This window comes from Pleurodeles waltl, chromosome 3_1 (genome assembly GCF_031143425.1).
Source record: "Pleurodeles waltl isolate 20211129_DDA chromosome 3_1, aPleWal1.hap1.20221129, whole genome shotgun sequence".
Lineage (NCBI taxonomy): Eukaryota > Metazoa > Chordata > Amphibia > Caudata > Salamandridae > Pleurodeles > Pleurodeles waltl.
In genome coordinates, this window is record NC_090440.1 from 74,214,722 (window position 1) to 74,237,665 (window position 22,944).

At 45.4% G+C, this 22,944-nt stretch overlaps 1 protein-coding gene across 2 annotated transcripts in view; it reads left to right on the forward strand.

The window, feature by feature from the left end:
- The window catches only part of SLC1A2 (solute carrier family 1 member 2), a 266,017-nt gene that overhangs the window by 216,057 nt on the left and 27,016 nt on the right, over nucleotides 1–22,944 (forward strand). For both annotated transcript variants that reach the window (XM_069221837.1, XM_069221836.1), the window contains 3 exons: nucleotides 1,969–2,202; nucleotides 15,716–15,910; nucleotides 22,734–22,868. In XM_069221837.1, the coding sequence (XP_069077938.1) occupies nucleotides 1,969–2,202; nucleotides 15,716–15,910; nucleotides 22,734–22,868 (564 nt within the window). The remainder of the gene's footprint in view (nucleotides 1–1,968; nucleotides 2,203–15,715; nucleotides 15,911–22,733; nucleotides 22,869–22,944) is intronic.

Consider the following 22,944-nt stretch of genomic DNA (forward strand, 5'->3'; position numbering starts at 1 on the left):
ATCAGGGACTTATGCAGTATGAGGTAAGAGCAATGTCTATAATTTGGGTGGAGTTCCTCAACAGAGATCACATGGTTCCTTAAAATTGATGGGTACAGGAGCAGCTACGGGTGGGTGGAGCACCACCCGTGACCGCTCCTGAGGAGTGAAGTACAAAAAACGTGAAATTGGTGATCAACAAACATGTCGTCAATATCATTCCACAGACACATAGACAGGCTGGGTACAAGCAGTGAGTATCTAGTAGAGTTGTAGGTAGCAATAGTCACTCACTAGGAGATAAACATGATGATAGATGTAGAGGGCTCAGAGAGTGCAGAAGAGGGCTTAGAGAGAGACTGCAGAAGAGGGCTTAGAGAGTGCGGAAGAGGACTAAGAGATTGCAAAAGAGGGCTTAGAGAGTGTGCAGGAGGGCTTAGAGAGTGTGCAAGAGGGCTTAGAGAGTGTGCAAGAGGGCTTAGAGAGTGTGCAAGAGGGCTTAGCGAGTGCGCAGAAGAGGGCTTAGAGAGAGACTGCAGAAGAGGCCTTAGATACTGCGGAAGAGGACTAAGAGAGTGCAGAAGAGGACTGAGAGACTGCAGAAGAGGGCTTAGATACTGCGGAAGAGGACTAAGAGTGCAGAAGAGGGCTTAGAGAGTGCGGAAGAGGACTTAGAGAGTGCAGAAGAGGGCTAAGAGAGTTGGAAGAGAGTGTCTGGGAAGTGGGCCCACTTATGAGTTATAACACAGAGCACAGGGATGTGAATCTTAGACGCTGAGCATGAATTGTGAATTTAAGCATCCAGATGCAGATGTTTCTCAAGGAGCATCTTCTTAAAAATTGTCGTCAGGGTAGGCGAACACCGAGACGTGGACACTGTGGTGCGAACATGACTTGTGCGATGTCTGCAGTTGATGGTACCTGTTCTTCGTCACAGCATTCACTTGTGGGGTAAACACCTGGTCTTAGTCAAAGGTGATCCCCTATAGATCTGAGTTTCATTATGAAATACATCTAAACTTTGTTCTCTTTCCGATAGCAACAGTTCCAAAGCAACTGTATGTAATTAAACCCAGTGGTGTCCAGTGTTGGACCAGGAGATCTGGATACATGACAGATTTTCAAGATATCCAAGTAAAATATTGTTACATAACATCAGCTTAAAGGGACCTGAACTATATAGAAAGAGACTATTCTAGAGATGTCACATGACTCCTCACCTCCTGGGTGTATATTAGAATGATGTTTCTTACGCACTTTTGTCAATTTACTTGCATGTATTTTATTTAGTATTGTTTTATTATTGTACGCCTGTAAAGATGGTTGTCAAAAAAATTAATGATCATATTTCTAGTTCTCCCTTTTTTTTCCCTTTTTTCCGTTTTTGCAGAAAGTCAGTATTGCACTTTCTGGCCCAGTATCAAAAGTGAAAGAATTCAGAGCAGGAGGAAGGGTTTTTACACCAGCTGCAGTTTTTCTCTGCAATTGAATTTTGGTCAATTATTGTGGGCTGTTCTCTAACTTTCCCCAGGATGCAAATACATCATTGCCATTTTTCAGCCATTGGTTCATCTGTTCAGCAACATTCTATAAATTGATGTAAAATTGTGAAGTTTAGCCTTGTGCAAATCAGAACAGATTGGCTTGGTGGAAGGTATTCGCTCACCCATGTTCTTCCAGCCACATACCTGATTTTGAGTCTGATTAATAATGGTTCAAGAATCTGGAGAATCAGACTATTGCAATAGACAAGTTCACACTGTTATTGATCTAGTTCTAGATCATTCTTTTTCTGATGATAACTTGACTGGTGATGTCAAGTATAACGTATGTGATATACTTGAATATTAAGGCTAAGAGTGGTATGGTGCCCTCTATGAATAATTCACAGCAAAAAAGATTTCCCCAGCCATTTTGTGATTGCATTTTTGCCCCGGGCCTCCCGGATCGATGTATTTTTAATAACGCTTGGTTCTTGTTGACTTTCAGGTACTCCCCGCTGGGTATTGCCTGCCTCATTTGCGGCAAAATCATCGCGATCAACGACCTGGAGGTGGTTGCTAGGCAACTGGGGATGTACATGGTAACCGTGATCGTGGGTCTGATCATCCATGGGGCCATTTTCCTGCCATTGATTTATTTCGCCGTAACCCGGAAGAACCCCTTCACTTTCTTCGTTGGAATCTTCCAGGCCTGGATCACGGCTCTGGGCACCGCATCCAGGTAATGCTGTAGGACACATCTTTGTACTGAACTTTGAGTGTGAAGACGGTGCAAAAAAGGGCCAGAAATTAACTTATTTATTCAGCAAGAAGTGGAAATCTGGAACAGTGGATTTATATACCCAGAGGTGTGATTTTATGCACATTCGAGTGCAAGTAATTAGTATAAAAAGACAACATCTGACCCAAAAACGCGAAACGGCACAGAATATAGAACTCATATCACCGATAACACCAATGTTTTATTAGAAAGGTGTAGTAGCTAATTTGTCAATTGTAGAAATAGGAGTGTCAAAATTCCAATTCCACCCTCCCCCTTCCCCCACCCCCTATTTATGGTGTGATCCTGTGCAAATCACAATAGAGTGTCTCCGTTAGCTTCGAAGATATTGAGTGGTAAACTTGTCACGTGGCTTTTTTTGTCCTACCTCACCTAGCCTAAAGGGGCATTATTCAATCTGACTTCAGAATTAGCGTTGAACGTGTAAAATTGTTGAAGCCATCTATTCAATCTTTGGGTGGTGGTGGTGGGTGGACAACTACCTGTTCCCGCGCCTCAGCTTGACTGGTGTCTGGAATGTGGATGCTCAGCTAACTTTGGAACAGCATCCTGTAACATTGGCACAACATAGCATTTGCTAATCAGTGCTCGTTTGCACTAGTTAGCATCCTTCGGGAGGAGGGTAGGTCTGATGACTCATAGAAGCCAGAGCTCCACAGCTGCAACCAGTGACGCAATCAATGCCAAGAAAGACAATCAAATATTGTTTCTATTTAGCATGTTCCAGTATTATACCGTTCATATCTAAAAAAAAAACTTAGTCAAATAAATGTTCTATGTCTGAAATGCCACAGGGATCTTCATCTGAAAAAGCACAGGAAATAAACAACCACTGGGAAAGTTTTGTGCTGTCATAAGAATGTATTACGCCGTTTTTGTTTCTGATTTTAAAAGTACTCCTACCATAAAAGATGACCATCTTCTGAGATTTTGCTTCGGGAGATGATGATACAAACGAGTGAGGTCACAGTTAAAACTTGCAGACTGACATTGAGTGCGCTTTCCCTTTTTCTGTGGAGTAAGCATCAGGCGTTGGCTTGTGGTAGGTGTATTTTCACACCTGCCTGTGGGGGTGTTTACGCTTCTACCCTCATTCTGGTTCTGGTTTTATATAGTTAATTTTTTACTTGCTCACCCAAACATTGACATCATAGATTGACAAACCACGGCTTCAGCTTCACTTTAAAACTATTTAATGACTCTGACTGCTGTGGCCAAGGCAGGAGACCTGCATTGCCAGAGAAATGTTCGGTGGAGATTGTCCTGAATGAACCTCAAACTAAGAAATGTTGGTGCAGCAGAGCTTCTCTTTCTTGCCATAGGTCTGTGTTGTTCTGAATGGAAGTGCGGGCATCCCAAGCGTCCAATACCGAACAGGCCCATTATAGCAATACTACCTGGCAATAACATTAACAGCATACAGGATTATCGATGGGCAACAGGGAGTTACAGTGATGAGTTTCACAGAGGGGTCCTGAGTGACATAAAATAGACAACGAGCGCAAAGCACGAGTTGCCTAAGCCACTTCACTCTTCTCTGAAACTATCGACTCTTCGCCACTGCACTCTATGCCACTCTACTCCATTCTGCGCCAATCCACTCTATGCCAATCCACTCTGTCATGGCACTCTATGCCACTCTACTCCATTCTGTGCCAATGCACTCTATGCCACGGCACTCTATGCCACTCTACTCCATTGTGCACCAATCCACTCTATGCCATGGCACTCTATGCCACTCTACTCCATTCTGCGCCAATCCACTATATGCCACAGCATTCTATGCCACTCTGTTCTTAACCACTGCACTCTACACTTAACCCAGAGGGGAAAAACATCCCTTGTTCACTTTTTACCCATCTCTAATTTATTACGCATGACCCCCCCAAAATCACATGCCCATGCTTTCAAATGCTATGCAAGTGCAGCAAGGTAATGAGGGCGCCGTACTGAACATGACCTCACCCCGTGTTCCAAATAAAAATAGCACACTACCGCCCACTTCACCCCTCCAGAGTAGTCATTGAGGAGCCATACAAAACACACATGCCTCAGCCTCCGACCCCGTTTAACACTTGGCCCCAGATTTATGGTGGCCCAGTGCCATTCCAATGCTATACTTCCGTAATTGTTTTACGCTAATGTGGCGTTGGAAGGGCAAAAACACTGCGCCATACTTACAAAGTGGCGCAATGCTTGAATTGCCCCACTTTGTAACTCTGTGCGCCACATTATGCCTGCACCAGGCATAATTTATGCAAGGGGGCGTTCCGGTGGTAGGGGGCTGTAAAAATGGTGCAAAGGAATCTATGAAATTCCTTTGCGCCATTTTTATTGGCATTTTTTTTTTAACGGCTGCTAAGTGCAGGTGTTAAAAAGAGACTTCCATTGTGTTCAACGGGCCTCTGAGTGCTTTGCAGGATTACCGCCAACATTTTTGATGCTAATCCTGCAAAGCACCAGACTAGCGTAAAAAATTATCCCCCTGACTACTGCCATGGTGCGTCGTATTTTGAATACGGCGAACACATTTGTGGCGTTAGGGGGGCTCTAAGGGGTGCAAGAAAAGTGATGCTTCACTGGGTGCAGCCCCACTTTTCATAAACCTGGGCCTCGGTGTCTTGCCTCCCTGCCCACAGCCCTCAGCATCACCCACCCTTCAAGAATATAAAAGAAATGCAGACTCCTGCCACCGTCCCTCACCGCGCTCTGCCTCATTTACCCCAATCTACCCATCCCAAAAAATGGAGTCCTGCTATTCCATCCACAGTCACTCTCTCTATTGATTCCCTCCCTCGCCCCAAATATATATAAAAAAAATACCTTGCCTTCTGCCACCCACCTCCAGAGTCCTCTGTGTCTTCCCTCCTGACTGAGGTGAGGCGGGTAACACAGGAGAAATGAGCACTTCCCATTATAACATAGCAACTTTAGGAAACAACTCGCCAATGTTGTAATGTCATAGCAGTGAATAACTAGAGTCAGAAATGGGTATACAAATCAAGCCATACTGACAGTCACACAGTAAACTGCAGTCTCCTTTAAGATGGACCAGCTTTCTTCTTGCCTGGTATTGTTGGAATGATCATTATTCTGCATTTGAGTCAGCATTGTTTGTTTTTATTAAGAGTGGGCAGGTTACGGGTGTGCTTTTGTGTTATGGGAGAGGGTGACTCTGAGTGTGAGTGTGTCTGTCTGGTTGTGAGAGTGGGTGCATCAGTATCTGTGCAGGTCTGTGAGTGGGTGATTGAGGTTGTCAGTGGGTTTGTGAGTCGGTGTGTGAGTCTGAGAGGGTCTGTGAATGGGTGCGTAACGGTGTGACTGGGGCTGTGAGTGAGTGCATGAGGGTGTGTGGGGGTCTGTGAGTGGGTGCATGAGTGTCTGAGTGGTTCTGTGAGTGGGTGCGTGAGTGTCTAACTGGGGCTGTGAGTGGGTGCGTAAGTCTCTGAGTGGGTGTGTGAGTGGGAGAAACTGATTGAATGAGAGACAGAGAGAGAGAAAGTAATCCTCACAACGCGAGCAACTCCTCTTTATCGTGTGGCTAGTAAATATTCAGTAATGTTCCTGCAATTCTTCTTTGTGTGGAAAACTGACTGAGTGCATGTGCTGAGTTAAAAGATTTTTAAGCTGTAAATTTGCTCAATTATATACACTATGTTTGGCAGAAGAGGCAGTAGTGAATCTTCTTGAAAAAAAACTAGAGTAACATTGGGAGGAAGAATGAAAAGTGATGATTAAAAAGGATATGTCTAAAAATAGTTTCCCCTCGCTTTGAAATCACAAACACCGCAGGCTTCGTGCCATGGAAATCTGAGAATGCTTCTCAGAATGTGCACTCAATTGAAAAACGCCTCTGCGGCGATCGTGGCATGAAACATATGTGCAAAACTATGGCAACCAGACGTGAAAACATGAACATTCCCTTCCTTTTGGCGACTAACGACCACGCGAGAGAACATGAAAGGGAGATGCAAATCGGAGATTCTATTCAGAAATCTTAATTCTATGTGACATGGTGGGTTTTATTATTCCTAAGAGGAGGTCCTACACATGCCCCTCTCCTCCAAAGTTTCAATCTGAATCATGTTATGGGAATTACTACAGTGTTTAATTTGAGCCAGTGGTTTCCGGCGCTCTAATTTGTTAACACTGGCCCTTGTGACAGTCTGCCACAAGATGGCATTGTCTGCCTAATTTAGAGATGACCACAACAACAGTTAATTATTAATTCCATATACATAAAAATGACTATTACCTGGCTCCCAAGCCATTCTTATAGCGTTGGGGCCTGAAATAGGTTGAATTGTCTCACTTGCAGGAGTGTTATGGGTAGTGGCTGTGTTGTTACTATCATTGGCAGCATGGCAGGGGCACTGTGTGGTGTGAGCTGCAGTGGCCTTCTGGGAACCCTGGCAGTTATTTTTTTTATTTTATTTTTTTAGAAATTAAGCACTGGAATCACATTTTCATCAGTAGCATAATTTTGACAAGCTAGACCCTGCCTGTTATGTCTCTCTGGGTCTAAGGTTGAATGGTATTTCATTCAGAGGTAATATGACCAAAAGAACCCAATCCGAATGCATCTTTTAGGGTGGGGGTTGGGCTTATTCACTTAAAGTTTATCCCTCTCAATAATGACTCAGATGATCTAATCAAAATGATGGAGCTGCTGTCCAAGGAATTCCAACTCATTTTAAACCATTGGATCAAAACGGCCCATCTCATGTTCCACTCTCTGCCTGCCTCTTTCTGCTCTTTGAACCTATATTTCTATATTTTGGCTGACCACTGGTACGAAACCACTGATTTATCACCTACCCTACCGATTTTCTCATCTTTTGTCAGGTTTTCAACCCAAGATCACATATGAAAGAAAAGATCTGGATATTTGTCTTCCAAGAACTCCATCATCACTCTAGGAGAATTCAACCTTTATCTCAACAACCTCTTTTACCTAATTTATTTCTTCTGATTCACTTCTAAACACCTGCTCACTCCCCGCCCACACTCACATGAAGCCACTAGTTCTTATTCTCATCTGTAAATCTTTCACTCACACACCACTTTCTATCAAGCTTTCCATCTCTGTACCATGCTACATCTGAAAGGAATGATGATACCCACTCTCACATGCCCATCAAACAACAAACCTCTACCCTCAAACCTGGACCACATTCACAACAACCTTGAACCTAAATCATCTGCCCTCACTGCATTCAATGATAGTCTGAGAAGTTCCTCCAACTTCTACTGCTCTGAACATATGTTCACCTGAACTACTCTCTATCCTTGTTAGTTGCTCTCTTCCTCCATCCATTCTATGAAGGCGATAAAGTGTGCACTCCTCCTTAAAGTTTGTAAATAAATATCCCTTAAACACCTTGTAGTTTGCAAGCTAGCCCTCCATCAGTCCACAATCACACAAAACACAGCAAAGTCAAAATCTCATCATCTCACTACACTCAAACTCACACCCTTTTACTTTAACCAACACTATTCTTTCCTGACTTACTCAGCCCTCCTCTCTGACTTTCAAACTATTTCACTTCAAACCCAACTGACATTAAACCTTCCCAGACTCCCTTCTGTCAACTCCAGTTCGCTAACATAGTCCCCACCATCTAGCCTCTTTGGTATCACCAAATTATCTACCTTCCCCATTTGAACGTATCCCTAAACTTTATTGATGCTAACCCTTCCTGTGTGCCACCACACTCTTTGACCCTGTAGATGTGCAAAATCTTACCCTCTTATGCTGTTCTCTATCCCATCTGATTTCACTCTGCAACCCTTCTCTTAGGTCTGGTGCTTACCCTTAATGTTTCAAATCTGCAATTATCTTCTCTACTCCCAAAGTCGACCCATGCTGCCTAGTGAACTGGGTCCATGTACCACAATTATATCATGATCATAGCATGTGGATTTAAATAATACTTTAATAATTGTGTGGTAATGTGTATATTATATAGTATGTTCTATGTCTTTTAACCAAATAAATACCACTGTATATCCAACCCAATGAACTATCTCACAATTTCCCTGTACTTAAACTACACTTTGGCCCCTTTACCAATGTGGTGGTCTTACTCCCCCACACTCGAGGCGGCGGTTTGGACCACCGTGGATGCAGCAGTCTGACCACCACATGACAACCCTGGCCGCCTGGCCGCCTGACCGCCTGACCGCCTGACCGCCTGGGAGGTGGCAGAGATCCTAATCCACCAGTGCAGCGTTGCAAGCAGAGCTGCCCTGCGGATTACAACCTTGTTGTCCACCAGCTTTTTCATGGCTGTAAAACTCCCATGAAAAGGCTGGCGGAGAACAGGTGCAGGGGCCACAGGTAGGCCCCTGCACTGCCCATGCACTTGGCATGAGCAGTGCAGGCTCCCCCCTGCCCAGCACCATCACGAGGTTCAGTGTCTGCTGTGCAGACAGTGAAAATTGTGGTGGCGCTGGAGCACCCTGCTGACTACAGCATTGCCACCAGCTCGATGACAATACTGTAGCCTGTTTCCCACTAGGCCAGCGGGCGTAAACTTAGGTTTCCACCCGCCGACCTAGCGGGAATCTCTTAATGACTTTGGCTGGGAGGTCACTGCATAGGCGGCGGCCACCCTGTCGGGAGTTTGCCGGATGGAGTTTTCCATCCGCCAAACTCTTAATGAGGCCCTTTGCACGTTTTAAACTTCACCACTTCTGCTTGCAACAATAAACGATGTTCGGGTGCTGATATTTCTATTTTGCCAAACTATCACCCTATTTAACTGTAACAATATGTGGCAAAGGTGTTGGAACGATTAGTTAACATTCAACTATCTCACTATTTGGGGAATAACAATCTGCTGGGTCCCTCTCAAACCAGGTTTTGATCTAAAAACTGTACTAAATCGAGACTATTGGAGGTATTCGACAGCATCAGGTATTTTATTGATCAGGGTAAACCTGTGGCATACTTCTCCTAGACCTGTCTGCTACTTTCAACACTGTGTCCCATCGCCTATTGCCGCTGAGGCTGCACAACCTTGGCCTTCACTCTACTACCTCGGCTTGGCTCATTCTTGAGCAATAGCTCTCATCCGGTACAGATGCCCCCTTTTAAATCTAGCCCACGGCTGTTACATTGTCTGGTTCCTCAGGGGTCTTCCCTGAGCCCTACATTGTTCAATGTCTATGGGTTGCCCTTGGTGGACATTGTCAAAGCCTGGGCGTTTGAGATCCTTACTTATGCCGACGATACTCAGCGTATTATTTCTATCAATGAACGGCATACTGAGCACAAGGGAATCTAGTATGCTGTCTTTCAGAAGTAGCAAGGTGGATGCAGGCACACTGTCTGAAACCTGATGCAGGCAAAACTGAAACTCTACTCTTTGGCGGGGCTTGCAGAGTTTGGAATCACTGCTAGTGGCCATCATTGTTAGGCCCTGCTTCAAGACCAAAGAGGGTTGCTAAGAATTTGGGCTTTCTAATTGATGACTCTCTTTCCATGCAGGACCAGGTAAATGCTGTGTGTGGGAGCTGTTTTGAACTCCTAAAGTATCCTTCACAGACAATTTTTGGTGGATCCTGGTAGTATGGTGGAGGAATGTTTTACAAGCATTGACTATGAGTACGTTAGGTTATGGCAATGCGTTGTATGTTGGAATTGCTGATTATTTGTTCACATGCCTTCAGTCAATTCAAAATTAGGGGTGGGCGAAGAATTCTGCTTTTCCGGCGGAGGTTGCATGGAGTTCTGAAAAACTCTGCGAAGTGACGCGGAGCTAAGTTTTTTTCTCTTGTGTGCACTCGCCAACGTTATGTTGGCGAGCATGAGCGAGAGAAATCACTAAGTTGGCTAGCGCAAGTGAGATTTCTGAAAGCGAGCGGTCGTGGTAGGCTGCGAATGCTCACAATGTGAAAGCTGCCGCTCACGTTGAGGAAGCTGCCGATCGAGTAGAAAATCTGCTCGAGTGGCAGAAAGAAGTTAGCGCCCTTTGGCTCTCTGCATGATGCAGTTTGCTCTGATTTTACAGCGCGGGAGAAACTCCAGTGCTGAAACTCTGTGCAAACAGCACAATTTACCCAACCTTCACCGCTCGCAGAACTCCGCGTGACAAGGAGGAGTTTTTGCGGCGAACTCTGCCCAGGCCTATTCGAAATGCGGTGGCAAGACTGGCTCTAGCAGGAGTTCGGTTACAGTTTTTAAATTCTTTTCACTGGCTTCCAGTTCCTAAGACAGCCATCTTCAAGCTACTCTGCCACACGTACACAGTGTTTTATGACACTGGCCCAGTAGCTTTCCATGACTGAGTCTCCTTCTATAAGCCAGCGTGTTCTCTCTGCTCCTCGATACAGGCTCTGGCACATAGCAGGACAATTAAGAAATCTAGAATGGGTGGCCACTTTTTCAATTTTTTGGCAGCATCCTATTGGAATACCCTGCTTCTTAATCTAGACCTGACTCTGGATCTGTGAACTTTTCTCGACGATGTTGAAGACTTGGTTGTTTCCGCTGTAATGGCTTCTGCGACATATGGAGTTTGGTGAATATGATGTTTATTGCCGGGAAATCCCCGAGGGATGATTGAGCGCTCTGTGAATACCTTAAATGAATAAATATACTGTTAATCATCAACTGCTCTGTTGCATTTAATACTGTTGAGCATGCTACATTTCTTTCAACACCCACTATTCAAGGCATCAGAAAACAAGCACTCACCTGTTTTTAGGTCTGGACTGAGATAATACAGGTGCTGAGAGTTTTGATTACAATTAAAACAGCTTTAAAAGGGCTTAGACCTGCTCATTATCTGCTACTCATTGGCTTAATCGGGAGTCTAATTCCTTTGCTTCTCATTGGTCAGTGCATATCGGTTTCACTTTCTCTTCGTGTGCTTGCCACTTGGGTGGAGCACGGACCAAGTACAGTTTCCTATCCATGGCCTGTAAACATCCACTGAGTGCACCATTCTGGATGTACGTTTGTATTTCAGTTGTAGCAGGAGGACATGTGTTTGCAGACTATGGCCCTCATTCTGACCCTGGCGGTCGGCGGAGAGGCGGCGGTCGGACCGCGAACAGACCGGCGGTCAGAAAAATGGCATTCTGACCGCGGCGGTCACCGCCGCGATCGCCCGCCACTTCCCCACTCCGACCGCCACGGCGGTCATGACCGCCGGGCTGGAGTTTGCGCACTCCGGCCCGGCGGTCGTCCCAAGACCGCCAACGGTATCATGACCCTGCCTACCGCCGCGGTTTCTTGCGGTCGGGAACCGCCATGCGAACCATGGCGGTAAGCACTATCGGGGCCAGGGAATTCCTTCCCTGGCACTGATAGGGGTCTCCCCCACCCCCCACTACCCACCGAGTCCTCCCCCCACACCCTCCACCCCCCTGCCACCCCCCAGAGGTGGTACGAACCCCCTCCCCACCCCCACCCCGACATGCACATACATGCACCCCGACATGCACACACCCCCAACATGCACATATACACACCCCCTACACACACATACACAACGGGGACACATACCCGCACACATACATGCAGACATGCGCACCTGCCGAACAGCACACATTACCCATAGACACAGCAGCACCCCCCGCCCGCATACACGCACTCACACACCCCCTCTACACACTCACACGCACACCCCCATGCACGCCCACATCACACAACACCCCTCCTCCCCCTCCCCTCACGGACGGTCAACTTACCTTGTGCGTTGGTCCTCCGGGAGGCGACGGGAGCCATGGGGAGGTGACCGCCAACAGAACACCGCCAACAGAAGACCGCCACACAGATATGTGGGTCGTAATTCTGTGGGCGGTGTTCTGCTGGCGTGGCGGTGGAGGTTGACCAGTCTCCACTTTTCCGCCGACCGCCAGTGTGGCTGCTGGCGGTTTCCCGGCGGAACGCTCCCAGCGGTCGGAATGCGCACAGCGGCATACCGCCGCGGTCGGCGGTCTTCACCGCGGTGGTAACTCGGCGGTCTCGCGAAAAGACCGCCAAGGTCAGAATGAGGGCCTATATCCCCTCCTTCCCATCATTGCTTGCGACCAGCCACCCCATCCCAATCCTGCCTTATTGCTTGCACACAGGCCCTCGCTCCCCTCCCGCGTTGTTACATCTATCAATAAACCAACAACGTAATCCTCTGTTTATGTCACTCGTCAACATCCTATTTTTAGGAAATCAAACTGCTGCGTTTCATTATAGCTGGATATTTAATAACATAGGCAATGCTGTTACTTCCAAATATTAAGCAGTGGGTTTCTTCAGCACTCTTTCTCACAGCAATTTGTGTCCATAAACTTGTTTTCAGTTAACCACCTAGCACCTTAACATTTTGAAAGGTATTATACAGTGGTCTATGAAAACCTACTTAGCACAGAACAAGATAGTTCTCTAACCATCTGAAACAAATACCATCCGGCTGGCGCACAGGCTTACCCCTTTGAATGTGCATTATTCCACACTTCTGGATGCTGGCTGTGCTGGTGTAGGCACGGGCACTGGTTTTGGGAGCCCAGGGCCACCACAGTATGATAGATCTATTCTTGTTGAAAAACCGACTATAGGATCACTGTTTCCATCACCCAGGCCTTCCAAAACTTGCCTTCCCATGCTCAGTTCCCAATGTCCGAAAAAGCGTAAGGACTTCGAGACGTCTCCTAAGGGTTTCTTCTTCAAAGAGAGTGAGCCTACAGTTGCAAACAAACAATTTTAGTGAAAGTGATCTTAAACCATTGGAACGTGCTTTATTTGCTTTTCTGGATTACATTCATGTAACCCCGAGATAGACAGAGACCTTAGGTTCCAAATACATTGCATAAAACCCTGAGAAAAAACGTAAAAACACAAGGAAAGCCAATAGGTCTGCCTACATGAGAAAGGCTCTATGATGACGTGTGTCAGCGCTGGTCACTTCACAGTACTTTTATTTCACTTACATGTTTTAGTAGCTATGAGGTGGTATTTCCAGAAATAATAATAATTATTTACTATTATTACTTTATTCTTGTGTTTCATGATACTTGTGTCTTTGCAAACATTACCTACAGAATTCTATGTTTCTACCACGAAATACATGTATTGCCATCCATATGGACTGTCATTCTTTTGCTATATACAGCATTTCTTCCGCATATGCTAATTTCTTGCTTAATAAATACATTTCCATTCTTGTTACTGAGTGCCCATCTTACAATGTCACAAAAGCTTGCCGGACCAAAATTGGTTTCCATTACCTTGGGATGCTGGAAAACATACAACTGATATGCACATCCATGTTTGACTGCTCCTAGCCCTGGGGCAGAAATTCTTATCCATTGACTCAATGTTCTGTTATTGTGCCACATAAAAAGCATGTAGTGTAGATAAAACAGCCTATTCAATCTTTTCATTAAGGTGGGTAACTGCTTTGATTGCGAAACTATTTAAGAGCCTGTAGTTAATAGGGGGTCTTAACCTGCATTCCTTCTTCAGAACTGAGAACAGTGGAATGCCAGCAAAAACTTAGAATGATGAGCTGAGACTTCCACAGTGTGTTTCTTCAGGTAAATCCAGAAGATGTGGGCATCTGGTTCAGAGAAGGAATGCATAGGGTAACCCACGAATAAGCTATATGTGTTAATTTACTAGGCACTATATAGAACACATTATCATATTTTTGATATACAAAAGATAGATGAGTACAGTAGGTTGCTGCCATTGCAACCACAACAGACATCTCCAACTGCTGATTAATGAATGCATGCAAAATAGTTATTATTGATTTGCCGAAGCATTAAACAGAGTAAATTCACCGTAGAGCAAAACGTCCTCAGAGCAAAGTACCTTGTACAAAAATGTTAAATTAACTGTAAAAATGATATGGACTCCTCCCTTTCCAATAATATTTCTCCTTCTCCATAATGAATTCCTGTTCTTGCCCCATGATGGTGATCTCTGAGTTGGAATCCACTCCACTGGATCACCAGCAAAATAAATGATGGGCAGAATGCCTCTCCAAAGCATGAGCTAACACACCCTCCACCACCCATGATGCACACAGTCTTCCTCCTGGGGCAGATTGGGGCATTTATCCCCAATTTGTCTTCCTTAAAGACAGAAAATGCACTAGACACCAGGAAAATAATATTAAAATGTGTGCGGCCGGCCTGACTGGCATCTGGTTTCCCTCACTCCACTTGACTCCTACACAGTCTTTCTGCCCCGTCCCCCAATCTGCCCACCCAGCAGGGCCCAAAGACCAAAACACGGAAAATATATATTTTTTAAAAGAATAAGTTGGGGGTGATCTTTCTTGCAATTTAGTGGCAGCCCCTCCCAACACTTAGACAATCTGTTTGTACTCCCCCTCCCCCGGAGTTGGCAGATTTGGGGATTTACACTGCCTTTCTGCTACATCCCTCAATCTGCCCACCCGGGGGACCAAAAGCCCAATAGACTCTCTAGATAAATATATATTAAAAAAAAAAATTAAATTGATGGGGAACCGGATCTGCCTGGCATTGGGCCACCCTAATGCTCTTATGCAATCTTTCAGCGCCCCATAGAGAGACACTGTGGTGACTTTCCCCCACCAGACACCAGCAAAAATACTTCTTTTAAAAAGAGAATGGACAAGCCCTTCCTAGCATCGAGCTGTCCACCCCCATCCCTAAGGCTAGCAAATTTTTCTGCCCCACCTGGGAATCGATTTGGAAGTTTACCCCACGCCTGCCCACCCCCATGTTGCAAAAGCCCCACAAGACACAGGAAAACTATTTGAAATAAAGTGATGGGTGGGAAGAGCAGTCCAGGCTGGCATTGTTTTATATCCTTCCTTACCCCTAGTTTCCAGACACTCTGTTGGCTAGCCCATCATCACTTCCCTTTGAACATCAATTCTTGGTGTCTAGCAGTCTTCATGACCCCTGAGGACAGATCTGATAGCTTATCCCTAAACTACCTTCCCAAGGGGGGGCAGACAGGCCACCAGATCACAGGGACCAGTGACCAAAAAAAGACATTCATGGAGGAATCCCCTGTCCTTTCATGGAGCCTGACCTACAGCCACCAGTCATTCTGTTTCCAGGTGCATATTGCCTGAATTTACCCCCAATTTGTCAACTCAAGGAGTAAAGAAATCCACCAAACACTAAGTATTTATTTTAAAAAGCAATTGTGTGGGGGGGGATGGCAAATCCTGGCACCGGGCTGCCTTGCTCTATGGCCTAAGACAGTCTTTGTTCACCCACGACCTTCCGAGTGCAAAGCCTGAAAACTGCAGCCATCGCCCACGCCAAGTAAGGGGACATTTAGATTTATTTGGGTGTAGTTTTGACACACAGGCTGGCAGAGAGGGAGTAAACCACCCATTGTATTGACCCTACAAAATCCTAATGTCAGGGGATTGCACTATAATTGCACTGAATTGATTGGGTCTGTGTGTAAGAATAAGCTATTTTTGTCCCTATATTCCAGTGCTGGAACCCTGCCAGTGACTTTCCGATGCCTGGAAGAAAACCTCCACATCGACCGACGTGTGACGCGGTTCGTGCTTCCAGTTGGCGCCACCATCAACATGGACGGGACCGCTCTGTACGAGGCAGTGGCAGCTATTTTTATCGCTCAGATGAATGGCATCGTGTTGGATGGTGGACAGATCGTGACAGTCAGGTGTGACAAGAATTTTCTCTTCTAATTTTAAGTAGACAGAGAAGCATCCATTCCAAATTTCATCAGAGAGAATAGGAGAGTTAATACAGAATGCCTGTCTGAAAAGAATGCTCTATATTCTAAAAGAATCCTTTGTACTTATAAATGCACATTCACACATTTATTTGTACATTGCAAAGGATAATTTCTATTTTAATACCACAGTATCATACTGACATGAAAAAAAGACTTTGTACTGCATCATGGATTGCACTTAGAGTCACTTTACACTAGACCTGGGCCAAATGTGTATTATGCCGGAGCAATTGGAATAATTTCAGTAATTATCCATAACTCGTGTGATGCAAAATTACCAAAAATGCGCAATTATGCCAGCTGGAGTAATTAAGACTAATTTGGGATAGAAATCCTACCGCAGGAGCACAGGAACAGCGAACTAAACGAGCGCAAGTGGCCGCCTGCTCCTGCTGTTGTGTCCTGTAGCGCCTAGTGCAATTTTCTTAGCCCAAAATGCATCATTGACCCATTTTGGATTCACAGGTGTATTTTCACTAAGAAAAAAGCTCTAAATGCTTCATTACGCTTTTCACGTAATAATGCACAATTCAAAGCCATTTGTTGTAATTATGAGTAATTACACTAGAGAATATTATGCCAGTTACCCCATCTCTGCTTTACATAAGGAGACAACTACTGACTGTCCGTAGTGGCCTTTCAGTATGATTTTGCATTAGCCATGGTCCATCCATACACACAACACTTTTTTGAATTTCAAAAGACTTTTGACAATAGTCTGCACGGGCTGAGGGGCCTGGCCCCCCACTTTTTTCCTAACAGAGTGTTTGTCAGGCTGAACAAACGTCAGCCATACAGACTTCTGCTGAACTTTGCTGAGCTGAAGAGGACACAGCCCTATGGGTGTGAACTCTTCAGCCTAGCAAAAGTGCTTCGAGGCCCTCCCCCTCGTGACGAGGAGGAGCATCACTGATTGCCTTTGGCCTGGGTGCTTCAGGTTTTATGTCTTTAGGTGCCCAGGGCAGAGTGTCAATCAGTGACACCTCATCACAGAGTGCGGTGGGGTCAGCAGTCCCATTGACCCCATCCCACTCTGTGTTGAGATTGGGACTGCTGCCTTCCCAGCCAATGAGGGAAGGCAGCAGTCCCAACTCTCCTGGGACCTCCAAGGCTTCCCTGAGGTAATTTATGCATGTATGAATGTATGTGTATTTATTGGTGAGTGCTGTGAACGGCTGTGTGAGTGCGTGCTTGAATGAATGGGTGTGGGTGAGGTGTATGTGTGCATTTATAACCTCCGTCTCCTCTGTCCCCCCCCCGTAAAACTACCGACTACCACTGGTTGACAACAATTTAAATTGCTTTCTTTTAAGTATTTATTTTTCCACCCATGATATTTGTTTTCATCAACTTTCCTAAGCGCCTATATGTTTTTGTGGGTTAGCGTATGATTGCGCTTTAAACCTATAATTATAATTTGAGTTTTTGCAATGCTTTTAGTATGATGGTTTTAAGTTTACAAAAATTGCCAAGGTACACAAGGCATGCTGCTACCGTTGCCACAAATAATGATACTGCCCTCAAAGTGGAGCGCGGTTGCAGCTTTTGAAGCAGTTTTGGGAGGAAGCAAAGCTGTCCTGGCAAACTCTTACTTGAAGGAACATGTGTGGAGTGGAGAGGAGTCAACGATACAACACTGCTACGCTTTCCCTGTGATGGGCTGTCGAGGTTAGCCATTCGTGGCCGCCTTGATAAAACTCAATGATTATGACTATAGAGAGACTTGGGCCCATTTAAGAAGATTCCCTCACGAGAAAGACCTACTTGTTTAGTGACAAAATGTAAAGAAGTCCATAAATATATAAAGAGTAACTCCATATATTTAGTCAACTTACTTGACCAGTGCTGCACTGCAAAATGATACCCCCCACAAAATCTGATGAGGGGCCCCTGAGTCTCCCTTATCTCACAACTATACATTGGCCTTGGGGTAAAGGGGGGCCTTCCTGAAGGGTTGAGGAGCCCTTGAAGAGTCCCCTCCCTGCGCCGCAGAAACCTCTATTAGGTCCCTGTATTTGAATTTTTTTTCTCAGACCCTGTTTGAAAGAAATACACAGATGAGAAGTTTCTGGCCATTGCAAAACTTCTCACCCCAAGTCCTCACCTGAGTCTCAAAGGAAGGCCATAGTACTGAAAAGAGTCCTAAGTCTGCAGATAAATCAGTAGATCACTAGATCAAGAAAGTAATATCTGTTCTGACACTAACGTCTTGGTATGCCTGTTATTGTTCCCCAGAAGATTTAGATAAAAATATTTTGATTGGTGACATTGATGATAATGGATGGTTCAAGACATTGTGTTGGGGTTTTCCTCTTTCCCGGTGATTGGAATCTAGTTCACCCTGTGCTTTTGATGGGAGAGAAAAAGACAAAACATAAATTGAAGCATTTTGCTGTGCATTACCTGAACCCAGAGATCAAGCTAACCACTTGGAGTTTGAGCCAGCCAAGCTTTGCTCTATCAGCAAGGTAACTGATGCTAGGTTCATCTCAGCTACTTCCAATGATGAATAAATGCCTGGCCCTGAAATAATCAAAGAAATCTGCAAGGTGCAGAGAGACAGTAGAGTTAAGATTTGAATGCGAGCCCTTAGATCAGATATACTATGCCACACATAGCCATCTTGAGTGGCTATGTGTGGCATAGTAAATCTGGAGTAAAGCAAGGCAGTGCAAGTTGCTGACTTGCGTTACTCTGCATTGGGAAGTTGTTAGACTTGTCATCATCGGCATGGTCTCCCCTAACGTTTTTGCCTCTACTTCCCAAGTTGTTTCTGTGTGCTGGACTCTGTTTTTGCTGTTTTGTTTGCTCTGGACACTTTATCACTGCTGACCAGTGCTAAAGTGTAAATGGTCCCTGTATAAATTGTATGTGTACATCAGCTTATCCATGATTGGCATATTTGATTTACTAGTAAGTCCCTAGTAAAGTGCACTAGAGGTGCCAGGGCCTGTAAATCAAATGCTACTAGTGGACCTGCAGCACTGGTTGTGCCTCCCCCCCCCCACATTAGTAGCCCTGTAAACATGGATTGTATGTGTGCAGTTTTAAACTGACAATTCGACTTGACAAGTGTACCCACTTGCCAGGCCTTAACCTTCACTTTTTGTATACATGTAAGGCACCCCTAAGGTAGGCTCTAGGTCGCCCCATGGGCAGGTTGCAGTGTATGTTAAAGGTGGGACATGTACTTATGTGTTTTACATGCCCTGGCAGTGAAATACTGCCAAATTTGCTTTTCACTGTTGCAAGGCCTGTCTCTCTCATAGGTTAACATGAGGGCTGCCGTTTAATATAATTAAAGCTTACATTCCCTTTGAGAGGAGATAGACATGTGGAGTTTGGGGTATCTGAACTCACAATTTAAAAATACATCTTTTAGTGAAGTTTTTTTTTAGATTACGTGTTTGAAAAAGCCACTTTTAGAAAGTAGGCATTTTCTTGCTTAAACCATTCTGTGACTACAGTTGTTTGTGGATTCCCTGTCTGGGTCAGTTTGACAGTTGGGCTGTTTTCACCTCTCCTCTAGACAGTGACACAAAGGGGGCTGGGGTGTAGTCTGCATATCCTGATGAGCCATCTGTGCTAGGAGGGAGAGGAGGAGTGGCCACTTACACAGTGCAGTCTCCAACCCCCTGGTGTGTGTCTGGGGTCTGGCCTGGCCAAAGCAGGATCTTGTAAACAACACAGACTTCTCTTTGAAGTAGGCCTACTCCAAAGGCAGAAAGGGGTATAAGAAGAGCACCCAAAACCTCTGAAAATCAGATTACTTCTGGAACCAAGGCAAACCTCTGCCAAGGAGAAGAGCTGGAGAAGCTGGAGGAGGAGTACTGCCCTTTGCCTGTGACTGTGCTTTGGTGGGTTGGCCTGCAGTAGCTGCTTCTGCCTGAGAGAGGACAAAGACTGACTTTTGTGTGACTTCCCACCGGTGAAGAATCTCCAAGGGCTTGAACTGAGCTTGCCTCCTGTTTTTGAAAGTCTCAAGGATATCAAAGATTTCTTTCTGCCAGCACCTGGACTTTCTGCTGAGAGTCTTGTTTTGTTTAGATTACCTATTTTTCTAAACCTGTGTTGTGTCAATTTGTAGTGTTTTCACTGAGTTACTGTGTGTGTTGGTACAAATACTTTACACTTTGCTTCTGAAGTTAAGCCTGCCTGCTCGTGCCAAGCTACCAAGGGGGTGAGCGGGGGTTAACTGAGGGTGATTCTCCTTTACCCTGACTAGAGTGAGGGTCCTTGGTTGGACAGAGGTTATCCTGTGTGCCAACCAAAGACCCCATTTCTAACAGAAGTCATTCCAGGTGTGGAGTGTGGGTGTTCCCATATATTCACCCATTTTGTGGCACATTTTCAGATTTACTAATCCTGGGAATGTGTCAAAATGTTACGCCTTCCCAGGTGAAGGGTAACGAGTACAAATATGTTTATTTCTCCTCTTGATGTACTCTTTCTATGTGTGTTACACACGTAGAAAGAGGAAAATGCCTTTAAGGATTGTTTTTGTGCATGAAGATGGAACAACAACAATCCTGCTGCGAACGCAGGCACCATTGTACCATGGCGCAATAGTGCCTGTGTTGGCGATTGGCATGTACGCCAGTGCAGAGAAAGAGAGCAGGAATACGCCAAATGTTAGTAATTATGGTGCATTCCTGCACTCTACATTTGATGCAGCACAGCAAGTTGTCTTTCTGCGTTGCACCAAATCTTAGTAAATTTGGTCCTTTGTGCAATACTTTGGCGGGCCTCCCTGCCCTACTCCAAGTTCCCAGGCCAATGTAAGCTTATTTTTGCCTGTAAAATTGAATTTAATTGCCTCTCGCTATCTGATTCCAGATATTGCATTAAATAGTGAGCGAGTAGTTTTCTAGAAAACAATTCTGCTTCTGATGTGCTGTCCCGTTGGTACTTAATGCAGTGGAGTGACAGGCAATACTTCACTTTTGAAGGCACCAGGGTACATATTTCTTTTAGCTTTGATTGTGGAGATGATGATTTGATGATTTCAGCCCTTTGATTAGGAGTTCTGACCATCCCTGGATGTTCGGTGCTCGTTCCTCCGTTTGCTTTAGGTGTGGCACTTGGATCACTTGTTACTCGAGGTGACTTGGTTCACTTGTTTTCAGAATAAGAAAGCTTTGTTTTTTATATCCGGATCTTTTTATATAGCTCTTAGAATAGTAGTATTGCTGTTTTTAAGAGCTGCGTTTTGAACAGATTGATAAGTAAGCAGAATCACATGACTGATGAAAATAGAAGAGCAAAACAAAGAGTTTGTGTGAGCACCAGCATAAGTTAGCAACAATGCTGGAAACTGACAGAGGAGTTACTTTGGCCCTCATTAACAGTTTGGCGGGTGGCCAAACTCTTCCCGCCTTCAGACCACCTGTGCATCCTGAATCCCGCCGGCCTTAATAGGACTTCACCGCAGGGCCTTAACAAAGACGCTGGCTCCAAATGATGTCGGCGCCAATGTGGCGGTGCAGTGGGTGGAGCAGCACCTGTCGCACATTCTACTGCCCGTAATTCAAGCAGTGTAATGCGCTACGTGGCTGTGCATGGGGGCCCCTGCAATGCCAAGTGCATGGGCATTGCAGGGGCCCCCCAAGTACCCCATTCCGCCAGCCTTTCCATGGTGTTGTAAACCGCCATGGAAAGCCTGACAGATGGGGACTCATAATCCCCAGGGAGATGCTGCAAGCAGCGCTGCCCTTTAGAATGAAAACCACCGGGGCCGCTAGGCTGCCGGCTTGCAGCAGCCTGGCATTGTCGGTGGTCCGACCGTGGTCATACTGTGGCAGTCCCACTGCCAGCCTATTGGCGGTGGGACCGCCACCTGCCAGACTCATAAAGAGGGCCTTTATTTTTGAGGATGACATCTCAGCTGAGATATAGGCTGGGTGGAGCAGCGGGCATCTGCATAATGAGTCTTTGCAAGGATGTTGCTCAGCCAAGGTCACCCACTCTACACTCCCTTATAACTTCTGTGGCTCAGTTTAGCAAATCCATGTGTGCTGTAACGGCGGCGTGAGGCATCTGAATTTGCAGAAAGTTTGGCAACCGTACTTATTTAATGTTGCTTGCTTTGTAAAGATGCAGGAACTATGAAAGATGCACGGTGAGTTAAATGTGTACGGTTGAATATGTTTGTTGTCAAATTAAATAACATTAGTAAGCATGCTCGCCGTGCTTCCCCAGGTTTTTTGGGTTTACATACCAGATCGTGGCCTATTTCCCTGGGAAAATTTGAAAGTATTTCTGTGGATTCACATTTTTCAGAGCATTAGGGCAGCCTCTACTAATGACTTTGCTTGACTTTGAGTATCAGTACAATGACCCCACCCCCCTTTCAGAACAAACTAAAACAATGATATGTCCAGCCCTCCTCCTGTTGACAGGTGACATTTCTGACCAAGATGACGAAATACAACTCTAGCTCTCGTATATTGGTTGCCCTGTAGCATCCTTAACACTCTATGGGCCTTATTACTACCTTGACGGAGGGATTCCCTCCATCACAAATGTGGCGGCTATCCCGTTGGCAGTATTCTGATTCCATTATATTCAATGGAGATTGTAAAACGGCGGACGGGATATCCGTCACATTTGTAACGGAGGAAACCCCTCCGTTAAGGTCGTAATAAGGCCCAATATATATATTCGTACATGTGGTTTACGCAGTGTTGTTTATGGGACATTGGGCTTGGTTACTGAAGGTGATGCCACTCTGCTGTCTTTGTATTTGCAGCTTGACCGCCACCCTGGCCAGCGTTGGCGCGGCCAGCATCCCCAGTGCTGGCCTGGTCACCATGCTGCTCATCCTCACCGCAGTGGGCCTCCCTACTCAAGACATCAGTTTACTTGTTGCAGTTGACTGGTTCCTGTAAGTAGTGTTATCTTTTCCAATTGTGTGCATTTGAGTACTGTCTGAATATCAATATCATTTCTCATATATTTAT